Genomic DNA, 12,734 nt, shown 5'->3' with positions numbered 1-12,734 from the left:
CATTTTATATGCACTCTAAATGTAGGGGAGCAAATTAGAGGCCAGTGCAAACCCATATCTTCATCTTTTGTTTTTCTGCACTCCCTCAGATATATTTTAACCCACATCCCTTTCATTTCCTTCATTATCCAATCTTTCCCATTGCTCAATTATTTTAACAATCCAGTGAAATTCCTCCTGCCTTTATCTTTCAGATTGCCCCTCAATAGGAAAAAACTAAAATTATTCATGAAAGAAAATATACAAAAGCACTCATGAGAGAAAAGGAGTCAACCCACGAGATGAAATAAGGTGGGAGGAGGCTCGTGTGGAGCACAAACACCGGCATAGACCTGTTGGGCTGAACAGCCTATTTCTATGCTGTAAGTACTGTGTAACATCTTTTAACAGTTACAAGCTGCTGGTGCACATTTCTTGCCAGAGAGCATTCTGAACACTTTGATTTCTCCACAAAACATCATGACTACTCCTCATAGTTATCCACGAAAACAAGAACCCATAGATGTACGTATGACTGGATTTTAGTCACTTGCAGTCCGGAATCTAATAGAAAGGAATAAACCTGTCAGCATTAAAAACTTACAGCTTTCCTTAATAATTATGGCCTTAGTCAACTAATACACTGACTGGGTAGCCAAAAATATTCCAACAGGGTAAAAGTCTACTCAAAATATAACCTAATGATAAAAAGAAAAACCATGGATGCTGGAAAAAAATGCTGGGAAATCACAGGTCAGTTGGCACCTTCAAGAAAAAGATGAATGTTGCAGTTGCAATTCTCCATCAGTCTTTTAAAAAAACCTTTCTTTCACTTTCTAATGCTGATCGGTATGGTGTGCATTTCACTTTCTATTTTCAAGGATTTAATGTATGGTGCTGTGTTTCAGTAACATCCAACTATTTCAATCTGTACAGTTATTTATCATTCTAGATGTAGTGACTACATGTAATGTATGAGACACAAAAATAGGGGATGGATGTTCAGTAGCCCACCCACCAGCCTGAGGCAACAGCCTCTAAATCTAAATGCTTTGTGGGTATGAATCAAATTTAATGTTATTTAACATCTTAAAACATGAAAATGTCATTGGCCATGAACCAGAGCACACTGTAAACATGCATGGGTGGAGTTCGCTCCTGGATAAATGATGCATAGAAAATAGGAGCAAGAGACAGCTATTCGGCCCTTTGGGCCTGCTCCACCATTCAAAATGATCATGGCTGATCGTCTAACTCAGTACCCTGTTCCCGCTTTTTCCCCCATATCCCTTTAGCATTAAGAAATATATCTATCTCCTTCTTGAATACATCTAATGACTTGGCCTCCACTGCCTTCTGTGGTAGAGAATTCCACAGGTTCACCACCCTGAGGAAGAAATTTCTCCTCATCTCGGTTCTAAATGGCATACCCTGTATCCTGAGACCCCTGGTTCTGGACTCCCCAGCCATCGGGATCATCCTCCCTGCATCTAATCTGTCTAGTCCTGTTAGAATTTTACATGATTCGATGAGATCACCTCTCATTCTTCTAAACTCTAGTGATTATAGGCCTAGTCGACAGCCTGCATTATAAGTATGGTCTGCAGGGTGCACACTGCAATCCACATTTCCTATCTCAGACCAGTAGGTGCAGTATGATAGCAGCCTTCGAATGGAATTCGTTTCGGCCAAATGCAACAGTATATCATCGAGGGGAGGGGAAGAGAAGGAAGGCAGGAAGGAGGCAGGAAGGAAGGAAACATACATACATAGATAGCTAGGTCTCTCTCACTCTTCTAAAAAGAAAGATGTTGGAGAGAGGCCTTTTGAAATAAAAGAAATAGAGAAGCAAAGAGCTAGCGCACAATACCCAAGTCACTTGACAAATCCATTATCTGCTTTCAAAACTACTTCACAAAACACTTCAAACAATGAACTAGCAAATACAGACATACATCTCAGCACGGACAGCAGCATTTGCAAACAAAATGACAATAAACAGAAAAATCAGTCAAACACATGACCTTTTATGCAATTCTGCTGCAATGGAGCATGAAATGGACATGCGTTAGCAGAAAGCACTGAAACCACCATTACATATTTCACACAGTTTTGTTACAAAGTCTAAAGAATACAATAGTGGGTCTGATCCTGCCATTCTTCAGGTCACTAACTACACATCTCTATAGATGATCATTTTTAAAATTGCCTCAAGCACTGCTAGGAACTAGGTAGAATTGTGTCAATTTTCTTTTCAGGATCAGATTGAAAATACCATTGACGTAATTATGTTTTCTCATGACAATCATTTTGGGAAGGAATTTTCTTCAGGAATTGCTCATACTGGAGTGATTGATAAAAGAAAAATAAATCATTTCAATTTTTACTTGAGTGAATCTGTCTACCCATTTTAAAGGGCTGTTCTAAATGGCAACTTATTGCAGTCATAATAGATTTTTAGCCAGGCTTGCCAGTGCTCTTCTCTAATTGGTTGGATGTCCTGCTATGCACCCTGGGAGTTGTCTACCTTTAGACATCCCAGGCCTAGGCTTGCAATGAGATTGCAACAGAAACTAAACAAGCATTATCTTAAAGTAAGTGACAAAAATTTTGAGTTGATGCTTTTCCAAATGTAAAATTTGGTAATATTAAAAATAGCAATTAAAAATACTACGGTAGTTATTTTGTTAAACAAAAATAGTCTTAACTAGGTAACAAGAGATGCACAAGTTGGGTTGGCCATTGCAACAAGTGATACCATTGAAAAATAGAATGGCAAGGTATTTGCAGTGCTGTTTCAATAGGTACAAGGCAGTGAGAGCTAATGAGAAACAATTATGGTAAAAGATCATAACTGAAGGACCCAATCTTGTAAAATTATTTTTCTACAGGCAGTGAAAACTCTTCAATGTAGAAATGTGGCATAGAATTTGCCATTTTAGGTAGATAAAATGACTTTTTTATGCATTTATATAAAAATGTAGGTTTTAAGAATACTACCACTGACACTTAAAACCAAATTATTTTGAGCTTACCCAAGATGAAAGCAACAATAATTGTTGGGCAGGACGCACAACATAAACATAGAAATACATTATACAGAGTTACATTTGCCAACTGGTTGGCAAAGTCATGAATTTGGTGAGGTTCCACAGCTGCCAGTTTTGATTTCCTCATGTGCAGTCACCCTCAGAGTCTCCATTTTTTGCACAGTTTCAATCAGGTATTTAACAGTTACACATGTTCTATATGTTACATAGAGACCTCTTGACCAATAGACTCCTGGATTCGAAGTGCTTTGTAAACACAGAGCATACCAAAATTAATCTAGGTTACATTTAATACAAACTGGCAGACACTACTCTAATAACAGCAATCATGGGTCAATTCAACTGAAGAAAGCTGAAATTACAGCTTTATGCAGCATGAAGATGGATTGCACTGCAAAAAATAGGAAGGGACATAATCAAACAGCTTGCCACTGTGTCACATGGCACAATTTAATAGTAAATGCTACTTTTAGCATCCAAGTTGAACAAAGAACCTGTTTAAGAACCTAAAACAGATTTTTACATAAGAAATAAGAACATACATAGGAGCAGGAGTAGGCCATATGGCCCCTCGAGCCTGCTCCGCCATTCAATGGCTGATCTTCTCCTTCAACTCCACTTTCCTGCCCTCTCCCTATATCCCTTGATTCCCTTCGTGTTCAAAAATCTATCGATCTCAATCTTGAATGTATTCTTAATGTTCAAACCATAATCTCGTTGCAACCAATTAATGTAGCACGACATCTCAAAGACCAAAAGTTTTAGACACTGACAAGGTAACATTCAACTTGACAGAAGCATGAACAGATACCTGTGACTGTCTCAATTGTTGAAGCTGCAGGCGTAGGTCAAGAACATTCCTCCGTAAATCAAATATATTGTTTTGAATTTGCAGCTGACATGAGGCAGAAGGCTGGACAACAACACCCGAAGACTCGAAGATAATCCCAGAGCTCTTCAGTACTGTTGTACTTGTTGCACCTGCAGGGGAAAATGACCTCATTAGCTGTAACAACAAAATAAAGAACCTTTTCAGGGGAAATCTAAATATGGTTACAATAAACATAAACTTGATTCATAAAAGGGATGGTGTGGCTGTCTGCAAGAATGCATGTGTTACGGGTGCATGAATGGTTAATGATGAATCAGAACCTAACACATAATTTGCAAGACCAACACAACCATCCCTTCAAATCTAGATAGTCACAAATCTAGACGACAGAACTAACCGTAATTCAGCATTAATTGAGCAACTTGAGTGTGGCATTTATTTAATAATGTGCGGTATCACTAGAAGAGGGCATTGCTTTATACTGTGAATGGAACTACACCCGTCAATTCAAATAATTACAGAGCAAATGTTGCACTTGCAGATGTCTTGCATTAAAAATGAAAATCAGTTTAAAATATCAACATTTTGAAATAATCTTACATACTATGCATACATCAAAAAGATTTTATGCATCTTCTAAGTTTGGAAAATCATTCGTGAAGTTTTCTAAAAGTTACAAGATTTATCCACATCTGATTTTGGAACCAACTACAATTAACATTAAAACTTCTGCCATTTTATGTTTGTTTTAATATGGAAATTCTGCTTCAAACAGGATTGAAAATGCTCTGCAAATCACATTTTCACAGATTATTTGATGGTAATTACCTCTGGGACCTGTACTTCGAACTAACCCAAACAGATGGAATGAGTTTCCTCTCTCTAGTGCCTTCTAAGGTTCTTAAACTAAATCAATTTGGCCTATTCCAGTCCTTGGTAAGATGGAGCCCACAGCTCAAATTTGATATTAAATTGTGCAATCTCATTCAGAAATCTACAAGGGGGGCTGAGATGGGAACTGGAAATATCACCGTTACGGCAGGAGTGCTTCTAAATTTAGAGCAGTACAAAACTGCATCTGGCTTATACTATACCTGACCTGGTCACATGATGGAGAGGAACATTCAAAACACCTGTAGTTAATCTCACTGGGGTAAGCAGTAATTTAGTTTAAAATAAAACAATTGTCTTATCCCCCAGAATAGACAGTAATAGTGGGCCTTCCAAACTCTGACTATTAATGGCATACATTTCAAAGTGCCACACTTCAAAGTATCTCCTTGCCCTCGATTTGGGAGTCAGTGTGCTACTCATACAACAGAATGACAGCGATCAGATATAGAATCATAGAATGTTACAGAAACCAGAGAAACTGATGTTCTTTTCAGAGACGGTTAAGAGCAGATCTAATATAATTTAGGGAGGGTTTTGATAAGTTAAATGGGGAGAGAGGGAGGAAAACTATTTCCACTGGGTGATGAGTCAACAACTGGAGGCCATGAATATAAGACCAAGAACGAAAGACAGGCTTTTATATAGCGCCTTTCATGATCTCGGGATGTCCCAAAGCACTTTACAACCAATGAAGTATTTTTAAAAAGTGTAGTCACTGTTGTAATGTAGGAAATGCGGCAGTCAATTTGCACACAGCAAAGTCCCACAAATAGCAATGAGATAATGACCAGAGGTTGGTTGAGGGATAAATATTGACCAGAACACTGGGGATAACTCCCCTGCTCTTCAATGAAATAGTGTCATTGGATCTTTTACATCCACCTGAGGGGGCAGATGGGGCCTCGATTTAGAATTATAGAAATTTACGGCACAGGAGGCGGCCCTTTGGCCCATCATGCCGATTTAACGTCTCATCTGAAAGACGGCACCTCCAACAGTGCAGCACTCTCTCAGTACTGCACTGAAGTGTCAGCCTGGATTATGTGCTCAAGTCTCATGAACCCATGACCTTCTGACTCAGAGGTGAGAATGCTACCCATTGAGCCACAGCTGACACTATTAGGGAGAGGTGAGGAGGATTTATTTTATGCCTATAGCTTTTAGCACATGGAACACCATACCAGAAACAATGGTGGAAGCAGAATCCACACTGGCTTATAAAAAGGAAGTGGATAAATAATTAAAAGCAAAATATTTGAAATAGTATAGGGAAAGAGAAGGAATATGGGGCTAAGTTGATAATTCTTTCAAAGGGCTGGTACAAGCGAGATGGGCTGAATGGTTTCTTTCTGTACTGAAAAATTCTATAATTCTAACAAAGAAACAGGTTATTCAGCCCATCAGGTCTGCACTGGCACTTTACTCCACATGACCAATCTACTCTAGTCCCAATCACAAATGTCAATATTGTTCCCTCAATTTCCAAGTCTAAGGGTGATTTGTGCTAATAGTAACTAAGAGCAGCCTCAATACAGGCCCCTGTGGAATCCACCTCTCAACATTTTTCCAGTCTGAGGAACCTCTTTTTACCTCTATTGTTTGCTTTCTGCCCACCAACTATCTCTGTATCCACATGGCCACATAATCACTTCAAGGTGCTATTATCTTTGCTACAAGTCTTTTATTTGAGACCTTATCAAGGGCTATTTTGAAAATCCACATCAATCACATTCAATACATTTCCCTTACCTATCCTCTTATTTCTTCAAAGAAGTCTGCAAGATTGGTCAGGCATGACCTACCTCATAGAAAGCCGTGCCGCAAAATACTGCATAATCCTACTTCTGTAACAAGATACTTTAACCACATTCCCACATTGGCTAATTGATCCATATAAATACTGGTTCTCTTGTATGCCAGACTGATTGACTACGCAAAAAGAGCAGTGAAACAATATATCTCACTGCATGATTCTTTAGTTGTAGTCTCAGTGCTCCTGCACAGTAACATTGAAGTGCACAAGTGAATATATTATGTTGATGCACTCCAGTAAGTGGCAAGAAGTACACAATTTCTGAATGTTTTAAAAAGAGTATCAGAGACTCAGCAGCAATTATATCTAGAAATAGTTCAGAGCTGATCTTTTAAATAAATCAAAAAGCAAACAAGCTGCCAAGTGCACACATTTTGAACTGTTTGTTCTGGAATAAAAGTAGCTTTGCTTTCATCCCAATCCAGTAAGTGGGTAATCAAGAGACAAATATATGGAGCTGAATTTTATTAATGGAAGTTAATTTTCAGTTACCGCAGTCTGCAAGGATAAGAATTGAGCTGCAGTGTCAGGCAGGGATGAGCAATGAAACAGCTATACTTGGGCTGATTCAGATTACATGGGAATAACCCAAACTTTGCCTAGGTCAGATTCAGAAGCACTTTAATAAAAAAAGTTTAAATGAAAATACATTCATGTAGAGTGCGCAAAATCATTTGTGCCCACACAATGCCAATATCACATAAAACATCCAAGTCCCTTCCAGCTTGGCACGTGTCTAGGATCGGCAATGCTGCAGAGGTGCTCGAGTTGGTTTTGGATTTTTGTTTTGTGGGGGTGGATTTTTTGTTAAGTGGTTGAATCTATTTTCCCATATTGTCTGCTACCAGTAGGAAGTACATATCCAATCTGCAAGGTTGAGGGTGCGCTTTCCGGGTGTATGAACTTGACATTAGATGCACACTCAATTGGTGGCACTTTAACCTCAGAATAAGCCGTTTGTGGGTTCAGCACCACTTCAGGACTTGAGCACATCATCTAGCCTAACATTTCAGTACAGTACTGAGGAAGTGCTACATTGTTAGGGTTGCTGTCCTTCAAATGAAACATTAAACCAAAACCATGTCTTCCTGTTCTGGTAGTTTAGAAGAGAAGACTGATTGATGTGAACAAGTTTCAAAAGCTCATGTTCATCTCCAGGATTAAAATTACTGTTAACCTCAAATTTTGACCTGTCCATTTTCTCTGAGGTGCAGAAGGTGGGAATGCATAGCAAGGACATTTATTCTCACTGAACAATGAATGTAGACATTATGGAAGCTTTAAAACGACAATTTTAATTAGGCATGAAGAAAAAGTACCTCCTGCCTCAGAACTGCTGGTATGCAATGTAGCTTTTGTCTTCTCGCTGAAATAGATGAGGGAAAAAAATGTAAACATGTCAAATATCCATTTTCTTTGTCAAAATACAATTGTGTGTCATGATTCTTAATGTAGTTCAAATCATATTGATGAAATAACATTTACTGTAAAAGGTGTAGAACTGTTTTTTCTCTTACCCAGGAACTTCTTTGGCATTACTGCCTCCCTTGAACAATGCAGACTGAACAAGGCCCGTCAGACTAGCGATCTGCTTCTCCATAGCCTTCATTCGCTCTCTATATAAAAAGAACCATAATTCAGTCAAGTACCAAAGGCTATTTAGAATAAATACCCCATTAAAGTCAGACTGTATTAAAGACTTGTCCCACAAACATCCGGAGGAAACAGATCGAAGTTCAGAATGAAACTCATTACCCTCACACTCTTGTCACACAATATATTTGAATTTATATCAATAACTGTATTTTGAGCCAATTCTAGTTCAAATAATATTTTAGCATGCAACATTCAGGTCAGTACCATACCCTGAGAGGTAAAACCCATTAACTTCAGTTTTTTTTGTTCTCAAGATGTAGGCAATACTGGCAAGGCCACATTTACTGTCCATCTTTAGTTGCCTTGAGGTGGAGTTAGTGGACCTTCTCCTTGTAGTCCTGATGGTGACGTTGCTAGAAGGGTATTTAGCATTTGGAGCCAATACAGCTTTATAAATCTAACCAGATAATAAAAAGCACTGACAGTTTGTAGATTCACAGAAAGGAGCAACTCATACTGTTCACAGTGTGCCCACAGCAGTTCTGCTCAATGCGTGAAATACTTCAGCAGCAAAAATTGGCAAAAGCAGGTGAAGTAACAGTGGATTGTGCAAAACGTTATATACATAGATGACAACAGTAAGGGGAAACAGATTGAGCAGCATGTACAAATAATATTTAAATCTAAAAAATCTTTATATATTTGAATTTATTTTTTAAAATACGCTAATTGCAAGAAGGATTGAATATCATTCTAATGGCAGTTAGACTGAAGGAGTTAGGCCATAAAAAAAAAAATCCAATTACCGCTTCAAAGTAATAGGTCTTTCATACCTCCGAAATAATTCCCATAAATCAACCCTATCCCAGGGAAATCCAATCATGTGAAAATAGCCCACCTGTGGGACATTGGTCTGATGGGTTATACTGCTTTTAAGTAGAATTTCGTGTCCTTCTGCTGCTTAAGATTTATTTTAACTTTGGGAAGTGATTTTAATGCCTTTGAGAGATGGAGGAGAGTTCGTTTATTGTGATGCTCAAATATAATGGACAAACCTGGAGACTTTCATAAGCATTTACTGTAATAAATTTTATGGACTAGGAAAGCAAGAACATACATTCTCGTATCAGGGGGTGTCTGCAATCATTGTTTCAAGTGGTAGAAAAGCAAAACTTCAATAAAAACATACCGAAAATTGCTAACCAGTCACTTTTATCTATTAACCAAGGACCAATGCTTTTTCCTAATGGAGAACGATCAGACTTACTGAACCTTCTGATCCAGAGCTTAGAAAGTGAAGGGTAACTTTCAGCAGTTCCACTAGAGCATTTTTTCCACAGTGTTTATGTCTGAATTATACATGTCACACAGTATAACATGCAATTGTTAACGATGAACCAGTATTTCTCACCCCACAGCACCAGACTGTGGCCAATGTCCAGAAAAGTCCTAACTGGTCATGACTATCAAACCAATTATTAAGCATTTTTACTTCAAGGGGGTGTTTATATTAAAGTCTCTCCAAAAAATTAGACTAAAAGAAAGTAAAGTGCAAAATAAAATGTAACACGAGAAGCAAGGCACACCTATCACTTTAATGCAACAATGATTGTTCTGTACAGGAATGAAAGCCTGTCTGGCTCTTATTGAGGTGTGTCTCACTACTATGCTGACATCTGGGTGAAGTAAAAGTTGTGATCAACTGAACAATCTTGTTGGTATAAAAATGTCATTTATTATTCTGGGTTTTCAGCATATTGAAGATAAATGCAAACCAAGTGAGTGAGTGTGTGGAATATGGACGCTCTCCCATTATTCACAGCACTGAAACATTCATTCTGTCAGCAAAGCTCAAGACTCCTCAGATCATTTTCATGAAGCCAGATGATGCATGTAGTGTGAGCAATAGAAAATGTTAATACTGGGGAGGAGCTCAAATCGGTTTTAAAAAAAAGGAAGTAAATCCAAATTTACCAAAAGCAAGGAACTCAATTTTGCCTTTAAATGAAAAAAAATTCACCACCGCCCTCCTCCATGTATCTCCCTTTAGGCAAGAGTGTATGAAAATTTGGGGCAATGGACTACTCTATAACTGCTGTCAGGGCTGTTCCACAACTGCCTAGGAGGTATGACTTAAGCATGCAGAGCAGGAAGATGCCCAATTTAGCTTCTTAGGGGGAGGGGTAAATTTCCAATAGGGTTCTCCTGCTTGTCCACAGTAACTTCGGCAGAAGAGCCACGGAAACACCAGACAAACAGCATAAATGCCCTTCACAACATATTCCGGGGTTTTTGTGGTTCTTCTGCCGAAGTTACGGCAGATGAGCAAGTGAACCCTCATGGAAACTCACCCCAGACAAGCTAAGAACTGATAAAACTGGGCCAGTTGGTCTCATTAATGGCCAACTGCTAGAGCTGATCGAGCTGACGCTGCTTGAAACTCTGCCACATTCCTTTGAATTGAGGCAACAGACTCTCCTAAGCGTCACTTCCTTCTCCCAGCCCCAATCTTGCTGGACTATACTGGTGCTATCACCCCATATCGTGATAAAAAGTAGTGATGTGTTTACCCACTTAACTGTCAAGGGAATCTCAGCTACCATGCGGCATGCAAACAAAGGAATTCCCACGTTTGTACCCTGGTCTGTGCTAAGTTACCTTATTTTGGCCATGGCAGTGGTGAGGGTACTACCATTGGACTCAGTATCTAGGGACTTCTGAAGAAACAAAGGGAGGTGAGGTGGAGGAGAAATCAAATTGGGTTTCTGCTTGTTTGCTATCCAATTGACTCCTGCCAGTAAGTGTGCATTATCCAAGCAATACAGTGACTGGATTTAATGAACTGCTAGCATAAGACATCCATGCTAACTGCTTTACTGGACCAGGTCTCAATAGGTTTTCCCAATGGCTGGCTCAGTGAATCCCACTCAGCTCTGATGTTACCGACAGTCAAACAGCCTAATAACGCCCACTGTCTTGGCTTATATATGTGGAATGGACCATTGGGCAAGGCGCAAGTTATTGCTCTCACGTGAGGCAAAAAAATGGGAAACAAAATTTGGGAATAAAGTAATAATAGACATGATTGGAAGAGAAGTACAAATGATTCTTTCTGGTTCACCACAAATCAATGAGATTGATTTTTCTTCTTGTTTTCACCACCAGTTTTTCTCCCCCCCCCCACCCCCTCTCCTGAAGGCGTTCATTCTTCACTGGGTACAGTTTCACCAGCGCCAGTTATCCTCTAGTACCACATCCAAGTGGTCATCATTTAGGTGCGAACTTTGACACAGTGAGGAGTCGACTGGCTATTTGACTGCAGGGAGCATCACAGCCAATGCTGATCACGTCCTCACCTAACATCCACATACGTACACTTACAGCAGGGGGTCACTGGATAGTTATCAAAAGCAGGAACCCCGGTTGATATTTTCCCCTTCCTAATCCAGAGGCTAACTGTAGCAACCCTACCGCTGCCCTAGCTGAAATCAGCTAACTCGGTCAAGACCAGCGATCAGACCGACATGGAACCTCCTTGGTCTATATTACTCGGTGATGCACAGGATAGATTCACTGAGCCAGCCATTGGGAAAACCTATTGAGACCTGGTCCAGTAATGCAGTTAGCATGGATATCTTATGCTAGCAGTTCATTAAATCCAGTTACTGTATTGCTTAAATAATTTAACAATTGAATACTTGTATACAATGCTCCATTTGACCACCCAAGTCAATATTTAAGCATCTTTAACCAAGACAACTTGAAGCATTGCCAAATTAAAATCCTATTAAGACACTTGCTAGTCATTTATATTGCTGTATATTTTATACCTCACTCTCTTCTGGAGTATGTAACAGATTTCCCAGTTTATTTTCTTTTAAAGATGCAGTTATGAAATTTCATATGGAGAAGGTTGCAGCATAACAATTACAATAAGCAGTTTAAATAACTTTGGTGTAGTATTTACACTGGCTAGACTGTCGTAATTTTGTGATTAATGGGCTGTTATATGGAATTCTTTAGTTGAACACTTTCGAAAATGAGAATGGTTATTAATCTCCCGAGGTATTTTTGTGCACACTTGAAACTTGCCACCATTATTATTTCTTACAACAAACAGACTCTCACAATAATAGAGCAGCAAAAATTTAGGCTTTTACAAATCCGTACATTGAGATTCAAACACTCAAGCTACAGCCAACTGTGACATATGTTTGTCCCGAGAGTTTTGTTTCTGGAGTCATTTTAAACAATACGGAGACACAATCACAGAAAGCAGAATGAGAAAAAAAAATCTATTAAATTGATGCATTGATCTTCAGCCCGCTATCCATCTTCTGTATATGCAGAGTTACCTTCATAGATGTTAACAATAATGTTCTGCTTATTGAATTTAGTGAGTCAAAGCAAATGTGTTTTTCTGCTACCAGAATTAAATAAAGATGGGCTTAATCCTTTGGTTTTGTTATGGCACTGGTGCACTGTACCGCAGAGCTATTATTTTAGGTATCTTATTCATCAGGTGCCCCACCTTTAACTAAATAAAATTTGTTTCAGTGAAGCATTAATA

At 38.9% G+C, this 12,734-nt stretch overlaps 1 protein-coding gene across 9 annotated transcripts in view; it reads right to left on the bottom strand.

The window, feature by feature from the left end:
• The window catches only part of si:ch211-285f17.1 (sickle tail protein homolog), a 643,872-nt gene that overhangs the window by 59,492 nt on the left and 571,646 nt on the right, over positions 1-12,734 (bottom strand). For all 9 annotated transcript variants that reach the window (XM_068007127.1, XM_068007122.1, XM_068007126.1 and 6 more), the window contains 3 exons: positions 8,086-8,184; positions 7,888-7,934; positions 3,841-4,010 (listed from right to left, as the gene is read on the bottom strand). In XM_068007127.1, coding sequence (XP_067863228.1) covers positions 3,841-4,010; positions 7,888-7,934; positions 8,086-8,184 — 316 coding nt within the window. The remainder of the gene's footprint in view (positions 1-3,840; positions 4,011-7,887; positions 7,935-8,085; positions 8,185-12,734) is intronic.

This window comes from Heptranchias perlo, chromosome 2, assembly GCF_035084215.1.
Source record: "Heptranchias perlo isolate sHepPer1 chromosome 2, sHepPer1.hap1, whole genome shotgun sequence".
Classification (NCBI taxonomy): Eukaryota; Metazoa; Chordata; class Chondrichthyes; order Hexanchiformes; family Hexanchidae; genus Heptranchias; species Heptranchias perlo.
Note: the sequence above shows the minus strand (reverse complement) of the source record. Positions and strands in the feature narration are given on the sequence as shown.